This window comes from Pleurodeles waltl, chromosome 4_1, assembly GCF_031143425.1.
Source record: "Pleurodeles waltl isolate 20211129_DDA chromosome 4_1, aPleWal1.hap1.20221129, whole genome shotgun sequence".
NCBI lineage: Eukaryota > Metazoa > Chordata > Amphibia > Caudata > Salamandridae > Pleurodeles > Pleurodeles waltl.
In genome coordinates, this window is record NC_090442.1 from 173,319,394 (window position 1) to 173,345,833 (window position 26,440).

General features: G+C 48.0%; 1 protein-coding gene across 1 annotated transcript in view; it reads left to right on the forward strand.

Moving 5' to 3' along the window:
- The window catches only part of LOC138287144 (V-type proton ATPase 116 kDa subunit a 4-like), a 1,145,905-nt gene that overhangs the window by 692,627 nt on the left and 426,838 nt on the right, over window positions 1-26,440 (forward strand). The window contains exon 7 of the mRNA XM_069227503.1: window positions 260-378. Coding sequence (XP_069083604.1) covers window positions 260-378 — 119 coding nt within the window. The remainder of the gene's footprint in view (window positions 1-259; window positions 379-26,440) is intronic.

Below are 26,440 nucleotides of genomic sequence, written 5' to 3' on the forward strand. Positions count from 1 at the left end.
ACATTGTTGCTGTGAATGAATCCATAGGCAACACAAATCCCTGTCCATGAAAGCTCCTTTTTTATCTTTTTGTTATTTTCCTCTTGAGGTCATTGCTTCCACTGTAAACAGGTAACACAAAACGTATTTAGTTTCTACTATGATGCAACTGGCTGTGTTATACATACTGTACTGTTGATAAAGGGAGTACTTACTTGTTTTGTAAGCTCTAATTGGAACAAACCTTTACTCTTTGATTCTTTTTGTACCCTTTGCGGAGATCTGGAGTGTTGCAGCTAATAAGCTGAATTTCCTGAACTCATACAAGATGAAGATGTCTGTCATTTTGGGAATAATACACATGGTGTTTGGCATCTACCTCAGCATTTTTAATCATATGTAAGTTTTTATTTTTTTTTCAAATTCCAAAATTGAATTGTTTTATCTGTTTTCTTTCTTTAATGAATTTCTGTTCATGTTCTCGTTTAAAGAAATACACAGTAATTTGCTGAAGTATATAGATCATTTAATTGATTGGTAAGTGTTAGAAATGGCCCTCTCTACAGGGTCACTCCTAAACCTTTTGGCTTCCTCCTCCTATTTTAGCTGGAGTTTTGCTATTGTTGCCCATAGGACTCTGTGCACTTTACAACTACAAACTAATATAAAGTGCATATGCTTTCTCCCTAAAACATGGTTTAGTTGGTTTACACCCAATTGGCATATTACATTGTTCTGTAAGTCCCTTATAGAGTGGTATTCCATATACCCATGGCCTGTAAATTAAATGCTACCTGCACTTATTGTGCCACCCACTTAAGTAGCACCTTGAAACTTGTTCCAGACTTGCCATTACAGCTAGAATGCAGTGTCACATTGTCATGTCAACTAAGTATTTAAAATCCCAAGCTTAAATTCCCTTTTATTACATATAAGTCGCCGCTGAGGTACACCCTATGTAGCCTAAAGGGCGGGGTGCTGTGTAATTAAAAGGTTGGAAATATGAAAATTAAAATTAAAAAATGTCTGAAGCACAAACAAATGCCCAAAGGTGTCAAGTCGCTGAAATGTGCCTGTAAGTTTTACATGCCTCAGTAGTGAAAAACTTCCAAATTTGTTTTTCACTACTGTGAAGCCTACATTTAATAGGCTGTAATTCCTAAATGAGAGGAGGAAGATGTCTTTTGTTTGGTGCCTATTAAACTGTAATGATAAACCCTCATCAATGGTAAAAGTTAAATTTATTGTAACAAGTGTGAAAATGGTGCTTTTAGAAAGTTGGCATTTCCTGCCCTCAGGCATCTGTGTCTGCATCCTGCCTTAGGTCACATGACTGGATGTGACTGGCAGTTAGGACCTTGTGAATTCCCTCTAGACAGTCACACATGAGTGGGATTAGAATAGCCTGAATGGCCCTTTGTAGAAGGATGGCTTGGCTTATAGTGGGTACCTGATGGTACTTACACCTTGTGCCAGGTCCAGTTATCCCTTATTAGTAGATTAGTTGTGTTTTTAGCAGCTTAGGCTGATAGAGGCTGATAGAGGTAGCTATAGCAGAGCAGCTTAGGCTGAACTAGGAGACATGCAAACCTTCTACAATACCACTTATATCATATAGCACTATATCATAAGAATCGCAATACTCAAAGTTACTAAAAATAAAGTTACTTTATTTTAGTGACAATGTGTCAGAAATATCTCAGAGGAGGTAAGTAAGATACACAAAATATATACACAAACCAAAATCAGGTAACTAAACAGTTAGAAAAGTAGTGCCAACACTGTAGAATACTGTAGGAGGCTGGACTGGCTTGTAGTGAGTACCAAGGGGTACTTGCACCTTGCACCAGGCCCAGTTATCCCTTATTAGTGTATAGGGTGTCTAGCAGCTTAGGCTGATAGATAATGGTAGCTTAGCAGAGCAGGTTAGGCTGAACTAGGAGACGTGTGAAGCTACTACAGTACCACCTAGTGTCATCTGCACAATATCATAAGAAAACACAATACACAGTTATACTAAAAATAAAGGTACTTTATTTTTATGACAATATGCCAAAGTATCTTAGAGTGTACCCTCAGTGAGAGGATAGGAAATATACACAAGATATATATACACAATAGCAAAAATATGCAGTATAGTCTTAGAAAACAGTGCAAACAATGTAAAGTTACAATAGGATGCAATGGGGAAACATAGGGATAGGGGCAACACAAACCATATACTCCAGAAGTGGAATGCGAACCACGAATGGACCCCAAACCTATGTGACCTTGTAGAGGGTCGCTGGGACTATTAGAAAATAGTGAGAGTTAGAAAAATAACCCTCCCCAAGACCCTGAAAAGTGAGTGCAAAGTGCACTAAAGTTCCCCTAAGGACAAAATAGTTGTGTTAGAGGAATAATGCAGGAAAGACACAAACCAGCAATGCAACAACTGTGGATTTCCAATCTAGGGTACCTGTGGAACAAGGGGACCAAGTCCAAAAGTCACAAGCAAGTCGGAGATGGGCAGATGCCCAGGAAATGCCAGCTGCGGGTGCAAAGAAGCTTCGACTGGACAGAAGAAGCTGAGGTTTCTGCAGGAACAAAAAGGGCTAGAGACTTCCCCTTTGGTGGACGGATCCCTCTTGTCTTGGAGAGTCGTGCAGAAGTGTTTTCCCGCCGAAAGGACGCCAACAAGCCTTGCTAGGTGCAAATCGTGCGTTTGGCGTTTTTGGACACTGCTGGGGCCCAGGAGGGACCAGGAGGTCGCAAATTGGACCTGAAGAGAGAGGGGACGTCGAGCAAAACAAAGAGCCCTCACTGAAGCAGGTAGCACCCGGAGAAGTGCCAGAAACAGGCACTACAAGGATGCGTGAAATGGTGCTCGCCGAAGTTGCACAAAGGAGTCCCACGTCGCCGGAGACCAACTTAGAAAGTCGTACAATGCAGGTTAGAGTGCCGTGGACCCAGGCTTGGCTGTGCACAAAGGATTTCCGCCGGAAGTGCACAGGGGCCGGAGTAGCTGCAAAGTCGCGGTTCCCAGCAATGCAGCCCAGCGAGGTGAGGCAAGGACTTACCTCCACCAAACTTGGGCTGAAGAGTCACTGGACTGTGGGGGTCACTTGGACAGCGTCGCTGGATTCGAGGGACCTCGCTCGTCGTGCTGAGAGGAGACCCAAGGGACCGGTAATGCAGCTTTTTGGTGCCTGCGGTTGCAGGGGGAAGATTCCGTCGACCCACGGGAGATTTCTTCGGAGCTTCTGGTGCAGAGAGGAGGCAGACTACCCCCACAGCATGCACAAGCAGGAAAACAGTCGAGAAGGCGGCAGGATCAGCGTTACAGAGTTGCAGTAGTCGTCTTTGCTACTATGTTGCAGGTTTGCAGGCTTCCAGCGCGGTCAGCGGTCGATTCCTTATCAGAAGGTGAAGAGAGAGATGCAGAGGAACTCGGCTGAGCTCATGCATTCGTTATCTAAAGTTTCCCCAGAGACAGAGACCCTAAATAGCCAGAAAAGAGGGTTTGGCTACCTAGGAGAGAGGAAAGGCTACTAACACCTGAAGGAGCCTATCAGCAGGAGTCTCTGACGTCACCTGGTGGCACTGGCCACTCAGAGCAGTCCAGTGTGCCAGCAGCACCTCTGTTTCCAAGATGGCAGAGGTCTGGAGCACACTGGAGGAGCTCTGGACACCTCCCAGGGGAGGTGCAGGTCAGGGGAGTGGTCACTCCCCTTTCCTTTGTCCAGTTTCGCGCCAGAGCAGGGGCTAAGGGGTCCCTGAACCGGTGTAGACTGGCTTATGCAGAATTGGGCACCTCTGTGCCCAACAAAGCATTTCCAGAGGCTGGGGGAGGCTACTCCTCCCCTGCCTTCACACCATTTTCCAAAGGGAGAGGGTGTCACACCCTCTCTCAGAGGAAGTTCTTTGTTCTGCCATCCTGGGCCAGGCCTGGCTGGACCCCAGGAGGGCAGCTGCCTGTCTGAGGGGTTGGCAGCAGCAGCAGCTGCAGTGAAACCCCAGGAAGGGCAGTTTGGCAGTACCAGGGTCTGTGCTACAGACCACTGGGATCATGGAATTGTACCAACAATGCCAGGATGGCATAGAGGGGGCAATTCCATGATCATAGACATGTTACATGGCCATATTCGGAGTTACCATGGTGAAGCTACATATAGGTAGTGACCTATATGTACTGCACGCGTGTAATGGTGTCCCCGCACTCACAAAGTTCAGGGAATTGGCTCTGAACAATGTGGGGGCACCTTGGCTAGTGCCAGGGTGCCCTCACACTAAGTAACTTTGCACCCAACCTTTACCAGGTAAAGGTTAGACATATAGGTGACTTATAAGTTACTTAAGTGCAGTGTAAAATGGCTGTGAAATAACGGGGACGTTATTTCACTCAGGCTGCAGTGGCAGGCCTGTGTAAGTATTGTCAGAGCTCCCTATGGGTGGCAAAAGAAATGCTGCAGCTCATAGGGATCTCCTGGAACCCCAATACCCTGGGTACCTCAGTACCATATACTAGGGAATTATAAGGGTGTTCCAGTAAGCCAATGTAAATTGGTAAAAATGGTCACTAGCCTGTCAGTGACAATTTGGAAAGAAATGAGAGAGCATAACCACTGAGGTTCTGATTAGCAGAGCCTCAGTGAGACAGTTAGTCACTACACAGGTAACACATTCAGGCACACTTATGAGCACTGGGGCCCTGGGTTACCAGGGTCCCAGTGACACATACAACTAAAACAACATATATACAGTGAAAAATGGGGGTAACATGCCAGGCAAGATGGTACTTTCCTACAAATACAATAGGATGCAATAGGCCTAGGGGCAACACAAAAACCATATACTAAGAAAGTGGAATGCGAACCTCTTAGGGACCCCTGGCCTAGTGTAGTGTGTAGAGGGTCGCTAGCAGTGTAAGAAAACACTAATGGTGTCCAAGATACCCCACCAAAGACCCTAAAAAGTAGGAGTGAAGTGACCCTACTTCCCCAGAAACACACTAAAGTCGTGATAGGAGATTCTGCAACAACCACAACTGTAGGAAAGTACCATCTTGCCTGGCATGTTACCCCCATTTTTCACTGTATATATGTTGTTTTAGTTGTATGTGTCACTGGGACCCTGGTAACCCAGGGCCCCAGTGCTCATAAGTGTGCCTGAATGTGTTACCTGTGTAGTGACTAACTGTCTCACTGAGGCTCTGCTAATCAGAACCTCAGTGGTTATGCTCTCTCATTTCTTTCCAAATTGTCACTGACAGGCTAGTGACCATTTTTACCAATTTACATTGGCTTACTGGAACACCCTTATAATCCCCTAGTATATGGTACTGAGGTACCCAGGGTATTGGGGTTCCAGGAGATCCCTATGGGCTGCAGCATTTCTTTTGCCACCCATAGGGAGCTCTGACAATTCTTACACAGGCCTGCCACTGCAGCCTGAGTGAAATAACGTCCACGTTATTTCACAGCCATTTTACACTGCACTTAAGTAACTTATAAGTCACCTATATGTCTAACCTTTACCTGGTAAAGGTTAGGTGCAAAGTTACTTAGTGTGAGGGCACCCTGGCACTAGCCAAGGTGCCCCCACATTGTTCAGAGCCAATTCACTGAACTTTGTGAGTGCGGGGACACCATTACACGCGTGCACTACATATAGGTCACTACCTATATGTAGCTTCACCATGGTAACTCCGAATATGGCCATGTAACATGTCTATGATCATGGAATTGCCCCCTCTATGCCATCCTGGCATTGTTGGTACAATTCCATGATCCCAGTGGTCTGTAGCACAGACCCTGGTACTGCCAGACTGCCCTTCCTGGGGTTTCTCTGCAGCTGCTGCTGCTGCCAACCCCTCAGACAGGCAGCTGCCCTCCTGGGGTCCAGCCAGGCCTGGCCCAGGATGGCAGAACAAAGAACTTCCTCTGAGAGAGGGTGTGACACCCTCTCCCTTTGGAAAATGGTGTGAAGGCAGGGGAGGAGTAGCCTCCCCCAGCCTCTGGAAATGCTTTGTTGGGCACAGAGGTGCCCAATTCTGCATAAGCCAGTCTACACCGGTTCAGGGACCCCTTAGCCCCTGCTCTGGCGCGAAACTGGACAAAGGAAAGGGGAGTGACCACTCCCCTGACCTGCACCTCCCCTGGGAGGTGTCCAGAGCTCCTCCAGTGTGCTCCAGACCTCTGCCATCTTGGAAACAGAGGTGCTGCTGGCACACTGGACTGCTCTGAGTGGCCAGTGCCACCAGGTGACATCAGAGACTCCTTGTGATAGGCTCCTTCAGGTGTTAGTAGCCTTTCCTCTCTCCTAGGTAGCCAAACCCTCTTTTCTGGCTATTTAGGGTCTCTGTCTCTGGGGAAACTTTAGATAACGAATGCATGAGCTCAGCCGAGTTCCTCTGCATCTCCCTCTTCACCTTCTGATAAGGAATCGACCGCTGACCGCGCTGGAAGCCTGCAAACCTGCAACATAGTAGCAAAGACGACTACTGCAACTCTGTAACGCTGATCCTGCCGCCTTCTCGACTGTTTTCCTGCTTGTGCATGCTGTGGGGGTAGTCTGCCTCCTCTCTGCACCAGAAGCTCCGAAGAAATCTCCCGTGGGTCGACGGAATCTTCCCCCTGCAACCGCAGGCACCAAAAAGCTGCATCTCCGGTCCCTTGGGTCTCCTCTCAGCACGACGAGCGAGGTCCCTCGAATCCAGCGACACCGTCCAAGTGACCCCCACAGTCCAGTGACTCTTCAGCCCAAGTTTGGTGGAGGTAAGTCCTTGCCTCACCTTGCTGGGCTGCATTGCTGGGAACCGCGACTTTGCAAGCTTCTCCGGCCCCTGTGCACTTCCGGCGGAAATCCTGTGTGCACAGCCAAGCCTGGGTCCACGGCACTCTAACCTGCATTGCACGACTTTCTAAGTTGGTCTCCGGCGACGTGGGACTCCTTTGTGCAACTTCGGCGAGCACCATTTCACGCATCCTCGTAGTGCCTGTTTCTGGCACTTCTCCGGGTGCTACCTGCTTCAGTGAGGGCTCCTTGTCTTGCTCGACGTCCCCTCTCTCTGCAGGTCCAATTTGCGACCTCCTGGTCCCTCCTGGGCCCCAGCAGCGTCCAAAAACGGCAAACGCACGATTTGCGTGTAGCAAGGCTTGTTGGCGTCCATCCGGCGGGAAAACACTTCTGCACGACTCTCCAAGGCGTGGGGGATCCATCCTCCAAAGGGGAAGTCTCTAGCCCTTGTCGTTCCTGCAGTATTCACAGTTCTTCAGCCTAGTAAGAGCTTCTTTGCACCAACCGCTGGCATTTCTTGGGCATCTGCCCATCTCCGAGCTGCTTGTGACTTTTGGACTTGGTCCCCTTGTTCCACAGGTACCTTCAGACAGGAATCCATCGTTGTTGCATTGCTGATTTGTGTTTTCATTGCATTCTCCCTCTAACACGAGTATTTTGTCCTTAGGGGAACTTTAGTGCACTTTGCACTCACTTTTCAGGGTCTTGGGGAGGGTTATTTTTCTAACTCTCACTATTTTCTAATAGTCCCAGCGACCCTCTACAAGGTCACATAGGTTTGGGGTCCATTCGTGGTTCGCATTCCACTTCTGGAGTATATGGTTTGTGTTGCCCCTATCCCTATGTTTCCCCATTGCATCCTATTGTAACTATACATTGTTTGCACTGTTTTCTAAGACTATACTGCATATTTTTGCTATTGTGTATATATATCTTGTGTATATTTCCTATCCTCTCACTGAGGGTACACTCTAAGATACTTTGGCATATTGTCATAAAAATAAAGTACCTTTATTTTTAGTATAACTGTGTATTGTGTTTTCTTATGATATTGTGCATATGACACTAAGTGGTACTGTAGTAGCTTCACACGTCTCCTAGTTCAGCCTGAGCTGCTTTGCTAAGCTACCATTATCTATCAGCCTAAGCTGCTAGACACCCTATACACTAATAAGGGATAACTGGGCCTGGGGCAAGGTGCAAGTACCCCTTGGTACTCACTACAAGCCAGTCCAGCCTCTTACATTGGTTGTGCAGCGGTGGGATAAGTGCTTTGAGACTACTTACCACTCTTGTCATTGTACTTTTCATAAGAGAAAAATATACAAAACAAGGTCAGTGTATATACACATAGCCAAAAAGTTTTGCATTTCCTCTTTTCACTCTTTTCTAAGTGCTGAAAAGTACTTCTAAACTTTCAAAAAGTTCTTAAAAGTTTAAAAAGTTTTTTTCTGTCTTTCCAAAAAGTTCTGAAAACTTTTTTCTCTTTGTCTATCACTTTAACTCTCTCTAAAAATGTCTGGCACAGGCCAAAAAGTTGAACTGTCCAAACTTGCATATGATCACCTTAGCTGGAAAGGAGCAAGGAGTCTCTGCATAGAGAGAGGTTTGAGTGTAGGGAAGAATCCTTCCTTAGAACTGTTAATTAATATGCTTAGAGTACAGGATAAGGCCATAAGTGCCCAATCTGTAGAAAAAGTAGCTAATGGTTCTCAATCTGATCCAGGGACTCCCCCAGGAAAAGGTTCAGGAAAGAAACTTCTCAGCCTGCCCATTACTAGACAGTCTAGCATAGTTGGTACAGAGGTTGAATCACATCATACTGATGATGTGCTCTCACATTATACTGGTAGCCAAGCTGTTAGGGTGCCCTCTGTAAGGGAAAGGTCTCCTTCTGTTCATTCCCATCATACCTCTGTATCTAGAAATGTCCCTCCCACCCACCCTGATGACAGATTGTTGGAAAGGGAGCTCAATAGATTGAGAGTGGAGCAAACCAGACTGAAGCTCAAGAAGCAACAGCTGGATTTGGATAGACAGTCTTTAGAAATAGAGAGGGAAAGACAGAACATGGGTTTAGATACCCATGGTGGCAGCAGCAGTATTCCCCATAGTCATCCTGCAAAAGAGCATGATTCCAGGAATCTGCATAAGATAGTTCCCCCTTACAAGGAGGGGGATGACATTAACAAGTGGTTTGCTGCACTTGAGAGGGCCTGTGCTGTACAGGATGTCCCTCAAAAGCAGTGGGCTGCTATCCTATGGCTATCATTTACTGGAAAAGGTAGGGATAGGCTCCTTACTGTAAAAGAAAATGATGCTAACAATTTCCAAGTTCTTAAGAATGCACTCCTGGATGGTTATGGCTTAACCACTGAACAGTACAGGATAAAGTTCAGAGATACCAAAAAGGAGTCTTCACAAGACTGGGTTGATTTCATTGACCAGGCAGTGAAGGCCTTGGAGGGGTGGTTACATGGCAGTAAAGTTACTGATTATGACAGCCTGTATAACTTAATCCTGAGAGAGCATATTCTTAATAATTGTGTGTCTGATTTGTTGCACCAGTACTTGGTGGACTCTGATCTGACCTCTCCCCAAGAATTGGGAAAGAAGGCAGACAAATGGGTCAGAACAAGAGTGAACAGAAAAGTTCATACAGGGGGTGACAAAGATGGCAACAAAAAGAAGGATGGTAAGTCTTCTGACAAGGGTGGGGACAAATCTAAAAATGAGTCTTCATCAGGCCCACAAAAACACTCTGGTGGGGGTGGTGGGCCCAAATCCTCCTTTAATCAGAACAAGGAAAAGAAACCATGGTGCTATTTATGTAAGATAAAAGGCCATTGGACAACAGATCCCAGTTGTCCAAAGAAAGGCACCACAGCTCCTACCACTACAACCCCTACTGCTACACCTAGTGTCCCTACTAATAGCAGTGGTGGTGGGAGCAAACCTACTAATAGCCAATCCAAGGGAGTAGCTGGGCTCACTTTTGGTAATTTAGTTGGGGTTGGTCTAATTAGGGAGACCACAGAGGCTACTTTAGTCTCTGAAGGGGCTATTGACTTAGCCACTTTGGTTGCTTGCCCCCATAACTTGGAGAAGTACAAGCAACTAACCCTAATAAATGGTGTTGAGGTCCAGGCCTACAGGGACACAGGTGCCAGTGTCACAATGGTGATTGAGAAACTGGTGCACCCTGAACAACACATACTTGGACACCAGTACCAAGTAACCGATGCTCACAACATAACACAAAGCCACCCCATGGCTGTTGTAAATCTCAACTGGGGGGGGGTATCTGGTCCAAAGAAAGTTGTGGTAGCTTCAGATTTACCTGTAGACTGTCTATTAGGGAACGATTTGGAGACATCAGCTTGGTCAGATGTGGAGTTGGAGGCCCATGCAGCAATGCTGGGCATCCCAGGGCATATTTTTGCTTTGACAAGGGCTCAGGCCAAAAAGCAAAAAGGACAGGGAAGCTTGGATCCTGGAACAATGGACCAAGTGCTCCCTAAAGCTAGGGCTAGTAGAAGCAAACCACTTCCTACTATCCCTCCCTCTACAGTGGATTCAACTTCTGAGGAAGAAGAATTCCCTCCCTGTGCAGAACCTACACCAGAGGAGCTGGAAGCAGACACTGCTGAGCTTTTGGGTGAAGGGGGGCCTGCCAGAGAGGAGCTGAGTGTGGCACAGCAAACCTGTCCCACATTAGAGGGTCTCAGACAGCAAGCTGTCAAACAGGCTAATGGGGATGTCAGTGACTCACACAGAGTTTACTGGGAGGACAACCTCTTGTACACTGAGAATAGGGATCCTAAACCTGGAGCTGCCAGGAGATTAGTGATTCCTCAGGAGTACAGAAAGTTCCTCCTAACACTGGCACATGACATTCCCTTAGCTGGGCACCTGGGTCAAATGAAAACTTGGGACAGATTGGTACCACTGTTTCATTGGCCTAGGATGTCTGAGGACACAAAAGAATTTTGTAAGTCCTGTGAAACCTGTCAAGCCAGTGGCAAGACAGGTGGCACTCCAAAGGCACCCCTTATCCCACTGCCTGTGGTTGGGGTTCCCTTTGAAAGGGTAGGGGTTGACATAGTTGGCCCCCTTGACCCTCCTACTGCTTCAGGCAATAGATTTATCTTGGTGGTAGTGGACCATGCCACAAGATATCCTGAAGCTATTCCTTTAAGGACCACTACAGCTCCTGCAGTGGCAAAGGCCCTCCTGGGAATATTTTCCAGGGTGGGCTTCCCAAAGGAAGTAGTATCAGACAGAGGAAGCTATTTCATGTCTGCATACTTAAAGGCCATGTGGAAGGAGTGTGGTGTAACTTACAAGTTCACAACACCCTATCATCCACAAACAAATGGACTGGTGGAGAGATTTAATAAAACTCTCAAAGGCATGATTATGGGACTCCCTGAAAAACTCCGCAGGAGATGGGATATCCTTCTACCATGCCTCCTTTTTGCCTACAGGGAGGTACCCCAGAAAGGAGTGGGCTTCAGCCCCTTTGAACTTCTTTTTGGACACCCTGTTAGGGGTCCACTCACACTTGTAAAGGAGGGTTGGGAACAACCTTTAAAAGCTCCTAAGCAGGATATTGTGGATTATGTACTTGGCCTCAGATCAAGGATGGCTGAGTACATGAAAAAGGCCAGTAAAAACCTTCAGGCCAGCCAAGAGCTCCAGAAGCAATGGCATGATCAGAAGGCTGTTTTGGTTCAGTACCAACCAGGGCAGAAAGTGTGGGTCTTGGAGCCTGTGGCCCCAAGAGCACTCCAAGATAAATGGAGTGGACCCCACACAATTGTTGAAAAGAAGGGTGAAGTCACCTACTTGGTTGACTTAGGCACTGCCAGGAGTCCCCTTAGGGTGCTCCATGTCAACCGCCTGAAACCCTACTATGACAGGGCTGATCTCACCCTGCTCATGGCAACAGATGAGGGACAGGAAGAAGACAGTGATCCTCTACCTGATCTCTTCTCTTCCACAGAACAAGATGCTCTTGTGGAAGGTGTAGTTTTGGCTGATTGTCTTACTGCTGAGCAGAAAGATAATTGCATAAATCTCCTAGGACAATTTTCAGAACTCTTCTCCATTGTGCCAGGCACCACTTCTTGGTGTGAGCACACTATAGATACTGGAGACAGTTTACCTGTCAAAAGTAAGATCTATAGGCAGCCTGACCATGTCAGGGACTGCATAAAGCAAGAAGTTCAGAAGATGTTGGAACTAGGAGTGGTTGAGCACTCTGACAGTCCATGGGCTTCTCCTGTGGTACTGGTACCAAAACCCAATTCTAAAGATGGAAAGAAGGAAATGAGGTTTTGTGTAGACTATAGAGGTCTCAACTTGGTAACCAAAACTGATGCTCACCCTATACCCAGGGCAGATGAGCTAATAGATACACTGGCATCTGCCAAGTATCTAAGCACTTTTGATTTGACTGCAGGGTATTGGCAGATCAAAATGTCAGAAGATGCTAAACCTAAGACTGCATTTTCTACCATTGGAGGACATTACCAGTTTACTGTAATGCCTTTTGGTTTGAAAAATGCACCTGCCACTTTTCAGAGGTTGGTGAACACAGTCCTGCAAGGGCTGGAAGCTTTCAGTGCAGCATATTTGGACGATATAGCTGTCTTTAGCTCCAGCTGGGATGATCACCTGGTCCACCTTTGGAAAGTTTTGGAGGCCCTGCAAAAGGCAGGCCTCACTATCAAGGCTTCAAAGTGCCAGATAGGGCAGGGTAAGGTGGTTTATCTGGGACACCTTGTTGGAGGGGAACAGATTGCACCACTTCAGGGGAAAATCCAAACTATCATTGATTGGATTCCCCCTACCACTCAGACTCAGGTGAGAGCCTTCCTAGGCCTCACTGGGTATTACAGGAGGTTCATTAAGAACTATGGCTCCATTGCAGCCCCTCTTAATGACCTCACATCAAAGAAAATGCCTAAAAAGGTATTATGGACAGCAAACTGTCAGAAAGCTTTTGAGGAGCTGAAGCAGGCCATGTGCTCTGCACCTGTCCTGAAAAGCCCTTGTTACTCTAAAAAATTCTATGTCCAAACTGATGCATCTGAATTAGGAGTAGGGGCAGTCCTATCACAACTTAATTATGAGGGCCAGGATCAACCTGTTGCTTTTATTAGTAGAAGGTTGACCCCTAGAGAAAAGCGTTGGTCTGCCATTGAGAGGGAGGCCTTTGCTGTGGTCTGGGCTCTGAAGAAGTTGAGGCCATACCTGTTTGGCACTCACTTCATTGTTCAGACAGACCACAAACCTCTACTTTGGCTAAAACAAATGAAAGGTGAAAATCCTAAATTGTTGAGGTGGTCCATATCCCTACAGGGAATGGACTATACAGTGGAACATAGACCTGGGAGTAGCCACTCCAATGCAGATGGACTCTCCAGATATTTCCACTTAGACAATGAAGACTCATCAGGTAATGGCTAGTCTTATTGTCCTTCGTTTGGGGGGGTGTTGTGTTGGAAAGTACCATCTTGCCTGGCATGTTACCCCCATTTTTCACTGTATATATGTTGTTTTAGTTGTATGTGTCACTGGGACCCTGGTAACCCAGGGCCCCAGTGCTCATAAGTGTGCCTGAATGTGTTACCTGTGTAGTGACTAACTGTCTCACTGAGGCTCTGCTAATCAGAACCTCAGTGGTTATGCTCTCTCATTTCTTTCCAAATTGTCACTGACAGGCTAGTGACCATTTTTACCAATTTACATTGGCTTACTGGAACACCCTTATAATCCCCTAGTATATGGTACTGAGGTACCCAGGGTATTGGGGTTCCAGGAGATCCCTATGGGCTGCAGCATTTCTTTTGCCACCCATAGGGAGCTCTGACAATTCTTACACAGGCCTGCCACTGCAGCCTGAGTGAAATAACGTCCACGTTATTTCACAGCCATTTTACACTGCACTTAAGTAACTTATAAGTCACCTATATGTCTAACCTTTACCTGGTAAAGGTTAGGTGCAAAGTTACTTAGTGTGACGGCACCCTGGCACTAGCCAAGGTGCCCCCACATTGTTCAGAGCCAACTCACTGAACTTTGTGAGTGCGGGGACACCATTACACGCGTGCACTACATATAGGTCACTACCTATATGTAGCTTCACCATGGTAACTCCGAATATGGCCATGTAACATGTCTATGATCATGGAATTGCCCCCTCTATGCCATCCTGGCATTGTTGGTACAATTCCATGATCCCAGTGGTCTGTAGCACAGACCCTGGTACTGCCAGACTGCCCTTCCTGGGGTTTCTCTGCAGCTGCTGCTGCTGCCAACCCCTCAGACAGGCAGCTGCCCTCCTGGGGTCCAGCCAGGCCTGGCCCAGGATGGCAGAACAAAGAACTTCCTCTGAGAGAGGGTGTGACACCCTCTCCCTTTGGAAAATGGTGTGAAGGCAGGGGAGGAGTAGCCTCCCCCAGCCTCTGGAAATGCTTTGTTGGGCACAGAGGTGCCCAATTCTGCATAAGCCAGTCTACACCGGTTCAGGGACCCCTTAGCCCCTGCTCTGGCACGAAACTGGACAAAGGAAAGGGGAGTGACCACTCCCCTGACCTGCACCTCCCCTGGGAGGTGTCCAGAGCTCCTCCAGTGTGCTCCAGACCTCTGCCATCTTGGAAACAGAGGTGCTGTTGGCACACTGGACTGCTCTGAGTGGCCAGTGCCACCAGGTGACGTCAGAGACTCCTTGTGATAGGCTCCTTCAGGTGTTAGTAGCCTTTCCTCTCTCCTAGGTAGCCAAACCCTCTTTTCTGGCTATTTAGGGTCTCTGTCTCTGGGGAAACTTTAGATAACGAATGCATGAGCTCAGCCGAGTTCCTCTGCATCTCCCTCTTCACCTTCTGATAAGGAATCGACCGCTGACCGCGCTGGAAGCCTGCAAACCTGCAACATAGTAGCAAAGACGACTACTGCAACTCTGTAACGCTGATCCTGCCGCCTTCTCGACTGTTTTCCTGCTTGTGCATGCTGTGGGGGTAGTCTGCCTCCTCTCTGCACCAGAAGCTCCGAAGAAATCTCCCGTGGGTCGACGGAATCTTCCCCCTGCAACCGCAGGCACCAAAAAGCTGCATCTCCGGTCCCTTGGGTCTCCTCTCAGCACGACGAGCGAGGTCCCTCGAATCCAGCGACACCGTCCAAGTGACCCCCACAGTCCAGTGACTCTTCAGCCCAAGTTTGGTGGAGGTAAGTCCTTGCCTCACCTCGCTGGGCTGCATTGCTGGGAACCGCGACTTTGCAAGCTTCTCCGGCCCCTGTGCACTTCCGGCGGAAATCCTGTGTGCACAGCCAAGCCTGGGTCCACGGCACTCTAACCTGCATTGCACGACTTTCTAAGTTGGTCTCCGGCGACGTGGCACTCCTTTGTGCAACTTCGGCGAGCACCGTTTCACGCATCCTTGTAGTGCCTGTTTCTGGCACTTCTCCGGGTGCTACCTGCTTCAGTGAGGGCTCCTTGTCTTGCTCGACGTCCTCTCTCTCTGCAGGTCCAATTTGCGACCTCCTGGTCCCTCCTGGGCCCCAGCAGCGTCCAAAAATGCCAAACGCACGATTTGCGTGTAGCAAGGCTTGTTGGCGTCCATCCGGCGGGAAAACACTTCTGCACGACTCTCCAAGGCGTGGGGGATCCATCCTCCAAAGGGGAAGTCTCTAGCCCTTGTCGTTCCTGCAGTATTCACAGTTCTTCAGCCTAGTAAGAGCTTCTTTGCACCAACCGCTGGCATTTCTTGGGCATCTGCCCATCTCCGAGCTGCTTGTGACTTTTGGACTTGGTCCCCTTGTTCCACAGGTACCTTCAGACAGGAATCCATCGTTGTTGCATTGCTGATTTGTGTTTTCATTGCATTCTCCCTCTAACACGACTATTTTGTCCTTAGGGGAACTTTAGTGCACTTTGCACTCACTTTTCAGGGTCTTGGGGAGGGTTATTTTTCTAACTCTCACTATTTTCTAATAGTCCCAGCGACCCTCTACAAGGTCACATAGGTTTGGGGTCCATTCGTGGTTCGCATTCCACTTCTGGAGTATATGGTTTGTGTTGCCCCTATCCCTATGTTTCCCCATTGCATCCTATTGTAACTATACATTGTTTGCACTGTTTTCTAAGACTATACTGCATATTTTTGCTATTGTGTATATATATCTTGTGTATATTTCCTATCCTCTCACTGAGGGTACACTCTAAGATACTTTGGCATATTGTCATAAAAATAAAGTACCTTTATTTTTAGTATAACTGTGTATTGTGTTTTCTTATGATATTGTGCATATGACACTAAGTGGTACTGTAGTAGCTTCACACGTCTCCTAGTTCAGCCTGAGCTGCTTTGCTAAGCTACCATTATCTATCAGCCTAAGCTGCTAGACACCCTATACACTAATAAGGGATAACTGGGCCTGGGGCAAGGTGCAAGTACCCCTTGGTACTCACTACAAGCCAGTCCAGCCTCTTACAACAACTAACTGCAAAGCACGGAAGACGGATTCCTGGACCCGAGGACCTGTAAAGGAAGGGGACCAAGTCCAAGAGTCACGAAAGTGTCCTGGGGGGCAGGAGCCCACTAAACCCTGGATGGAGGTGCAAAATGGCTGCCTCCTGGTGGAAGAAGCTGAAGATTCTGCAACCACGGAAGATGCCAGGAACTTCTCATTTGCACAGAAGATGTCCCACTGTGTCCTGGAAAATGCAGAGTTGTTTCCACACAGAAAGACTGTAAACAAGCCTTGCTAGCTACAAAGGTCGCGTTTGAGAAAATGGGTGCTGTCTGGGCCCAGGAAGGACCAGTAGGTCGCCCCTTGGAAGATGAGACAGAGGGAGCTCTCAGCAACACAGAGAGCCCACGCAGAAGCAGGCAGCACCCGCAGAAGTATTTGAACATGGGTTCAAGAAAACTGAGACCGGCGGTCATCTCAACACTGCAAAAGAGGGTCCCACGAAGCCGGTGGTTAACTCAGCGAGTTGAGCAATGCAGGACGGAGTGCTGGGGACATGGGCTGTGCTGTGCATGAAGGATTCCTTGCAAAAGTGCACAGAAGCCCTAGCAGCTGCAGTTCACGCAGTAAACAGGATTACTGTCTGGCGTGGGGAGGCAAGGACTTACCTCCACCAAGTTTGGACAGATGGACCACTGGACTGTCGTAGTCACTTGGATCCAGCTCCTGTGTTTCAGGGGCCACGCTCGTCACGATGAGAGGGGACCCAGAGGACCGGGGAAGCAGAAGTTTGGTGCCTGCGTTAGCAGGGGGAAGATTCTGTCGACCCACAGGAGATTTCTTCTTAGCTTCCAGTGCAGGGTGAAGGCAGACAGCCCCCAGAGCATGCACCACTGGGAAACAGTTGAGAAAGCCGATAGGATTAGGCGCTACAATGTCACTGGTAGTCTTCTTGCTACTTCATTGCAGTTTTGCAGGCGTCCTGGAGCAGTCAGCGGTCGATCCTTGGCAGAACTCGAAGAGAGAGATGTAGAGGAATTCTGGTGAGCTCTTGCATTCGTTATCTGAAGAGAAGCCCACAGGAAAGACCCTAAATAACCCTCAGAGGAGGATTGGCCACCTAGTCAGGTAAGCACCTATCAGGAGGGGGTCTCTGACATCACCTGCTGGCACTGGCCACTCAGAGGCCTCCATTGTGCCCTCACACCTCTGTATTCAAGATGGCAAAGGTCTGGGACACCGTGGAGGAGATCTGGGCACCACCACTGGGATGGTGATGGACAGGGGAGTGGTCACTCCCCTTTCCTTTGTCCAGTTTCGCGACAGGGCAGGGGCTGGGGGATCCCTGAACAGCTGTAGACTGGCTTATGCAAGGAGGGCACCATCTGTGCCCTTCAAAGCATTTCCAGAGGCTGGGGGAGGCTACTCCCCCCAGCCCTCAACACCTATTTCCAAAGGGAGACGGTGTAACATCCTCTCTCAGAGGAAATACTTTGTTCTGCCTTCCTGGGACTGGGCTGCCCAAACCCCAGGAGGGCAGAAACCTGTCTGAGGGTTGGCAACAGTGGTAGCTGCAGAGAAAACCCAGGAGAGCTAGTTTTGGCAGCACCCGGGGTCCATGCTGGAGCCCCGGGTACGCATGGGAATGGCACCCCAACACCATATTTGGCATGGGGGGGACAATAACATGATCTTAGAAATGTAACGTGGCCATATTCGGAGTTACCACTGTGAAGCTACATATAGGTATTGACCTGTATGTAGTGCACGTGTGTAATGGTGTCCCCGCACTCACAAAGTCAGAGGAAATTGACCTGAACTATGTGGGGGTACCCTGGCTAGTGCCAGGGTGCCCTCACACTTAGTAACTTTGCACCTAACCTTCAACAAGTGAGGGTTAGACATATAGGTGACTTATAAGTTTCTTAAGTGCAGTGTAAAAGGGCTGTGAAATAACGTGGACGTTATTTCACTCAGGCTGCAGTGGCATTCCTGTGTAATATTAGTCTGAGCTCCCTATGGGTGGCAAAAGAAATGCTGCAGCCCACAGGGATCTCTTGGAACCCCAATACCCTGGGTACCATGTACTAGGGAATTATAAGGGTGTTCCAGTGTGCCAATGAGAATTGGTAAAAATGGTCACTAGCCTGCAGTGACAATTTTAAAGACAGAGAGAGCATAAACACTGATGTTATGATTATCAGAGCCTCAGTGACACAGTTAGGCACCACACAGGGAACACATGCAGGCAACAACAATGAGCACTGGGGTCCTGGCTAGCAGGATCTCAGTGAGACATGCAAAAACAAACTTACACACAAGTAAAGAATGGGGGTAACATGCCAGACAAGATGGTACTTTCCTACACAACCTCCCCAAACGAGGGACAATAAGGCTAACCTTGCCCAGATGAGTCTTCATTGTCTAAGTGGAAATATCTGGAGAGTCCCTCTTCATTGGAGTGGGTACTCCCAGGTCTATGTTCCACTGTATAGTCCATTCCCTGTAGGGAGATGGACTACCTCAACAATTTAGGGTTTCACCTTTCATTTGTTTAAGCCATAATAGAGGTTTGTAGTCTGTCTGAACAATAAAGTGAGTACCAAACAGGTATGGTCTCAACTTTTTCAGTGCCCAGACCACATCAAAGGCCTCCCTCTCTATGGCAAACCAACGCTTTTCTCTAGGTGTCAACCTCCTGCTGATAAAAGCAACAGGCTGATCCTGGCCCTCAGTGTTAAGCTGTGATAGCACTGCACCCACCCCTAGTTCAGAAGCATCAGTCTGGACTATGACCGTCTTGGAGTAACAAGGGCTTTTTAGGACAGGAGCAGAGCACATGGCCTGTTTGAGCTCATCAAAAGCCTTTTGACAGCTAGCTGCCCACAATACCTTTTTAGGCGTCTTCTTACTAGTGAGGTCATTAAGAGGATATGCAATTGAGCCATAGTTCTTAATGAACCTCCTATAGTACCCTGTGAGGCCTAAGAAAGCTCTCACCTGGGTTTGAGTTGTAGGGGGAGCCTATTCCATAATGGTCTGGATCTTCCCCTGCAATGGTGCAATCTGTTCCCCACCTACCAGGTGGCCCAGATAAACTACTTTCCCCTGCCCTATCTGGCACTTTGAAGCCTTGATAGTGAGGCCTGCCTTTTGCAGGGCCTCTAAAACATTTCATAGGTGGACCAAGTGCTCAACCCAGGTAGAGCTAAAGACAGCTATATCATCTAGATATGCTATACTACAAACCTCCAAACCTTGCAGGACTGTGTTCACCAACCTCTTAAAAGTGGCAGGTGCATTCTTCAAACCAAAGGGCACCACAGTGAACTGATAGTCCAATGGTGGAAAATGCACCTTTAGGTTTAGCATCTTCTGATAATTTAATCTGCCAATACCCTGCAGTTAAATCAAAAGTGCTTAGGTACTTGGCAGAAGCCAGTGTATCTATTAGCTCATCTGCCCTGGGTATAGGGTGAGCATCAGTTTTGGTTACTTGATTGAGTCCTCTGTAGTCAACAGAAAACCTAATTTCTCTTTTACCATCCTTACTGTGAGGTTTTGGGACAAGCACCACTGGGCTAGCCCATGGGCTTTCTGAAGGCTCAATCACTCCTAAGTCCAGCATTTTCTGTACCTCTTGTTTTATGCAATCCCTGACATGGTCAGGCTGCATATACATTTTACTTTTGACAGGTAAACTGTCTCCAGTATTGTTTGTGTGCTCACACCAGGTAGTGGTACTTGGTATCAGTGAGAAGAGATCAGAAAATTGGCCTAGGAGATTTACACAGTTGTCCTTCTGCTCAGCAGTAAGGCTTCAGCTTCAGTGGTGGAGAAGATGTCAGGGAGAGGGTCACTCTCTTCTTCCTGCCCCTCATTAGTTGCCATGAGCAGGGTTAAGTCAGCCCTGTCATAGTAGGGTTTTAAGCGATTGACATGGAGCACCCTAAGGGGAATCCTGGTAGTGCCCAGGTCTACCAAGTAGGTAACCTCACCCTTTTTCTCAACAATGAGATGGGGTCCAATTCATTTGTCTTGGAGTGCTCTTGGGGCCACAGGCTCCAATACCCACACCTTCTGTCCTGGGTGGTACTGGGTCAGGACAGCCTTCTGGTCATGCCATTGCTTTTGCAGCTCCTGGCTGGCCTGAAGGTTTTTACTGGCCTTTTTCATGTACTCAGCCATTCTTGATTTTAGGCCAAGTACATAGTCCACAATGTCCTGCTTAGGAGCTTTTAAAGGTTGTTCCCAACCCTCCTTCACAAGTGCAAGGGGACCTCTCACAGGGTGTCCAAAGAGGAGTTCAAAGGGGCTAAAGCCCACTCCTTTTTGGAGTACCTCCCTGTATGCAAAAATGAGGCAAGGTAACAGGACATCCCATCTCCTTCTGAGTTTTTCAGGGAGTCCCATTATCATACCTTTGAGAGTTTTATTAAACCTCTCAACCAGACCATTTGTTTGTGGATGATAAGGAGTAGTGAACTTGTATGTTACACTACACTCCTTCCACATAGCTTTGAGGTATGCAGACATGCAGTTACTACCTCTGTCTGACACCACTTCCTTAGGGAAGCCCACTCTGGAAAAGATTCCCATGATGGCCTTTGCCACTTTAGGAGATGTAGTGAGAATGAATCTATTGCCTGAAGCTGTTGGAGGGTCAAGGGGGCTAACTATGTCAACCCCTACCTTTTTAAAGGGTACCCAACCACTGGTAGTGGGATTAAGGGGGCCTTAGGTGGGCCACCAGTCTTACCACTGGCTTTGCAGGTCACACAGGAGCGACAAAACGCCTTAGTGTCCTCTGACATGTTTGGCCAGTGAAACAATGGAACAAGTCTGTCCCAAGTTTTGCTCTGGCCCAAATGCCCAGCCAAAGGAATGTCATGTGCCAAGGTCAGAAGAAACTCCCCATACTGCAAAGGGATTACCAGTCTCCTGGCAGCTCCAGGTTTAGGGTCCCTTGACTCAGTATAAAGGAGGTTATCTTCCCAATAGACCTTATGGCTATCAGTGACATCCCCATTCTGCTGTTTCACATCTTGCTGTCTTAAACCCTCTAGTGCTGTGCCACACTCAGCTCTTCCCTAGCAGGGCCCCCTGCACCCAAAAGCTCAGCAGTGTCTGTTGCCAGCTCATCTGGTTTAGTTTCGGCACAGGGAGAGGATTCTTCTTCCTCCAAAGGGGAATCTTCTGGTGAGGGAGGGATAGTGGGCAAGGATTTACCCTTTCTACCCCTAGCTTTTGGGAGCACTTGGTCCATTGTTCCAGAATCCAAGTTTCCCTGTCCTTTTTGCTTCTTGGCCTGAGCCCTTGTCTAAGCAAGAATATGCCTAGGAATGCCCAACATTGCTTCATGAGCCTCCAACTCCACTTCAGCCCAAGCTGATGTCTCCAAATCATTGCCTAGTAAGCAATCTACAGGTAATTCAGTGGCTACCACAACTTTCTTTGGACCAGTAACTGTAGGAAAGTACCATCTTCCCTGGCATGTTACCCCCATATTTCACTGTATATATGTTGTTTTAGTGTATGTGTCACTGGGTGTAGGAGGCTGGACTGGCTTGTAGTGAGTACCAAGGGGTACTTGCACCTTGCACCAGGCCCAGTTATCCCTTATTAGTGTATAGGGTGTCTAGCAGCTTAGGCTGATAGATAATGGTAGCTTAGCAGAGCAGCTTAGGCTGAACTAGGAGACGTGTGAAGCTACCACAGTACCACTTAGTGTCATATGCACAATATCATAAGAAAACACAATACACAGTTATACTAAAAATAAAGGTACTTTATTTTTATGACAATATGCCAAAGTATCTTAGAGTGTACCCTCAGTGAGAGGATATGAAATATACACAAGATATATATACACAATAGCAAAAATATGCAGTATAGTCTTAGAAAACAGTGCAAACAATGTATAGTTACAATAGGATGCAATGGGGAAACATAGGGATAGGGGCAACACAAACCATATACTCCAAAAGTGGAATGCGAACCACGAATGGACCCCAAACCTATGTGACCTTGTAGAGGGTCGCTGGGACTATTAGAAAATAGTGAGAGTTAGAAAAATAACCCTCCCCAAGACCCTGAAAAGTGAGTGCAAAGTGCATTAAAGTTCCCCTAAGGACAAAGAAGTCGTGTTAGAGGAATAATGCAGGAAAGACACAAACCAGCAATGCAACAACTGTGGATTTCCAATCTAGGGTACCTGTGGAACAAGGGGACCAAGTCCAAAAGTCACAAGCAAGTCGGAGATGGGCAGATGCCCAGGAAATGCCAGCTGCGGGTGCAAAGAAGCTTCTACTGGACAGAAGAAGCTGAGGTTTCTGCAGAAACGAAAAGGGCTAGAGACTTCCCCTTTGGTGGACGGATCCCTCTCGCCTTGGAGAGTTGTGCAAAAATACTTTCCCGCCGAAAGGACGCCAACAAGCCTTGCTAGTTGCAAATCGTGCGTTTGACGTTTTTGGACGCTGCTGGGGCCCAGGAGGTCGCAAATTAGACCTGAAGAGAGAGGGGACGTCGAGCAAGACAAAGAGCCCTCACTGAAGCAGGTAGCACCCGGAGAAGTGCCAGAAACAGGCACTACAAGGATGCATGAAACAGTGCTCGCCGAAGTTGCACAAAGGAGTCCCACGTCGCCGGAGACCAACTTAGAAAGTCGTGCAATGCAGGTTAGAGTGCCGTGGACCCAGGCTTGGCTGTGCACAAAGGATTTCCGCCGGAAGTGCACAGGGGCCGGAGTAGCTGCGAAGTCGCGGTTCCCAGCAATGCAGCCCAGCGAGGTGAGGCAAGGAATTACCTCCACCAAACTTGGACTGAAGAGTCACTGGACTGTGGGGGTCACTTGGACAGAGTCGCTGGATTCGAGGGACCTCGCTCGTCGTGCTGAGAGGAGACCCAAGGGACCGGTAATGCAGCTTTTTGGTGCCTGCGGTTGCAGGGGGAAGATTCCGTCTACCCACAGGAGATTTCTTCGGAGCTTCTGGTGCAGAGAGGAGGCAGACTACCCCCACAGCATGCACAAGCAGGAAAACAGTCGAGAAGGCGGCAGGATCAGCGTTACAGAGTTGCAGTAGTCGTCTTTGCTACTATGTTGCAGTTTTGCAGGCTTCCAGCGCTGTCAGCAGTCGATTCCTTATCAGAAGGTGAAGAGAGAGATGCAGAGGAACTCGGATGAGCTCTTGCATTCGTTATCTAAAGTTTCCCCAGAGACAGAGACCCTAAATAGCCAGAAAAGAGGGCTTGGCTACCTAGGAGAGAGGATAGGCTACTAACACCTGAAGGAGCCTATCAGAAGGAGTCTCTGACGTCACCTGGTGGCACTGGCCACTCAAAGCAGCCCAGTGTGCCAGCAGCACCTCTGTTTCCAAGATGGCAGAGGTCTGGAGCACACTGGAGGAGCTCTGGACACCTCCCAGGGGAGGTGCAGGTCAGGGGAGTGGTCACTCCCCTTTCCTTTGTCCAGTTTCGCGCCAGAGCAGGGCTAAGGGGTCCCCTGAACCGGTATAGACTGGCTTATGCAGAATTGGGCACCTCTGTGCCCAACAAAGCATTTCCAGAGGCTGGGGGAGGCTACTCCTCCCCTGCCTTCACACCATTTTCCAAAGGGAGAGGGTGTCACACCCTCTCTCAGAGGAAGTTCTTTGTTCTGCCATCCTGGGCCAGGCCTGGCTGGACCCCAGGAGGGCAGATGCCTGTCTGAGGGGTTGGCAGCAGCAGCAGCTGCAGTGAAACCCCAGGAAGGGCAGTTTGGCAGTACCAGGGTCTGTGCTACAGACCACTGGGATCATGGGATTGTGCCAACTATGCCAAGATGGCATAGAGGGGGCAATTCCATGATCATAGACATGTTACATGGCCATATTCGGAGTTACCATTGTGAATCTACATATAGGTAGTGACCTATATGTAGTGCACGCGTGAAATGGTGTCCCCGCACTCACAAAGTTCAGGGAATTGGCTCTGAACAATGTGGGGGCACCTTGGCTAGTGCCAGGGTGCCCTCACACTAAGTAACTTTGCACCTAACCTTTACCAGGTAAAGGTTAGACATATAGGTGACTTATAAGTTACTTAAGTGCAGTGTAAAATGGCTGTGAAATAACGTGGACGTTATTTCACTCAGGCTGCAGTGGCAGGCCTGTGTAAGAATTGTCAGAGCTCCCTATGGGTGGCAAAAGAAATGCTGCAGCCCATAGGGATCTCCTGGAACCCCAATACCCTGGGTACCTCAGTACCATATACTAGGGAATTATAAGGGTGTTCCAGTAAGCCAATGTAAATTGGTAAAAATGGTCACTAGCCTGTCAGTGACAATTTGGAAAGAAGTGAGAGAGCATAACCACTGAGGTTCTGATTAGCAGAGCCTCAGTGAGACAGTTAGTCACTACACAGGTAACACATTCAGGCACACTTATGAGCACTGGGGCCCTGGGTTACCAGGGTCCCAGTGACACATACAACTAAAACAACATATATACAGTGAAAAATGGGGGTAACATGCCAGGCAAGATGGTACTTTCCTACACAACCCCCCCCCAAACGAAGGACAATAAGACTAGCCATGACCTGATGAGTCTTCATTGTCTAAGTGGAAATATCTGGAGAGTCCATCTGCATTGGAGTGGCTACTCCCAGGTCTATGTTCCACTGTATAGTCCATTCCATGTAGGGATATGGACCACCTCAACAATTTAGGATTTTCACCTTTCATTTGTTTTAGCCAAAGTAGAGGTTTGTGGTCTGTCTGAACAATGAAGTGAGTGCCAAACAGGTATGGCCTCAACTTCTTCAGTGCCCAGACCACAGCAAAGGCCTCCCTCTCTATGGCAGACCAACGCTTTTCTCTAGGGGTCAACCTCCTACTAATAAAAGCAACAGGTTGATCCTGGCCCTCAGAAGTAAGTTGTGATAGGACTGCCCCTACTCCTAATTCAGATGCATCAGTTTGGACATAGAATTTTTTAGAGTAACAAGGGCTTTTCAGGACAGGTGCAGAGCACATGGCCTGCTTCAGCTCCTCAAAAGCTTTCTGACAGTTTGCTGTCCATAATACCTTTTAAGGCATTTTCTTGGATGTGAGGTCATTAAGAGGGGCTGCAATGGAGCCATAGTTCTTAATGAACCTCCTGTAATACCCAGTGAGGCCTAGGAAGGCTCTCACCTGAGTCTGAGTGGTAGGGGGAACCCAATCATTAATAGTTTGGATTTTCCCCTGAAGTGGTGCAATCTGTTCCCCACCAACAAGGTGTCCCAGATAAACCACCTTACCCTGCCCTATCTGGCACTTTGAAGCCTTGATAGTGAGGCCTGCCTTTTGCAGGGCCTCCAAAACTTTCCATAGGTGGACCAGGTGATCATCCCAGCTGGAGCTAAAGACAGCTATATCGTCCAAATATGCTGCACTGAAAGCTTCCAGCCCTTGCAGGACTGTGTTCACCAACCTCTGAAAAGTGGCAGGTGCATTTTTCAAACCAAAAGGCATTACAGTAAACTGGTAATGTCCTCCAATGGTAGAAAATGCAGTCTTAGGTTTAGCATCTTCTGACAATTTGATCTGCCAATACCCTGCAGTCAAATCAAAAGTGCTTAGATACTTGGCAGATGCCAGTGTATCTATGAGCTCATCTGCCCTGGGTATAGGGTGAGCATCAGTTTTGGTTACCAAGTTGAGACCTCTATAGTCTACACAAAACCGCATTTCTTTCTTTCCATCTTTGGAATGGGTTTTTGGTACCAGTACCACAGGAGAAGCCCATGGACTGTCAGAGTGCTCAACCACTCCTAGTTCTAACATTTTCTGGACCTCTTGCTTTATGCAGTCCCTGACATGGTCAGGCTGCCTATAGATTTTACTTTTGACAGGTAAACTGTCTCCAGTATCTATAGTGTGCTCACACCAAGAAGTGGTACCTGGCACAGTAGAGAAGAGTTCAGAGAATTGATCTAGGAGATTTATGCAATTGTCTTTCTGCTCAGCAGTAAGACAATCAGCCAAAACTACACCTTCCACAAGAGCATCCTGTTCTGTGGAAGAGAAGAGATCAGGTAGAGGATCACTGTCTTCTTCCTGTCCCTCATCAGTTGCCATGAGCAGGGTGAGATCAGCCCTGTCATAGTAGGGTTTTAGGCGGTTGACATGGAGCACCCTAAGGGGACTCCTGGCAGTGCCTAAGTCAACTAAATAGGTGACTTCTCCCTT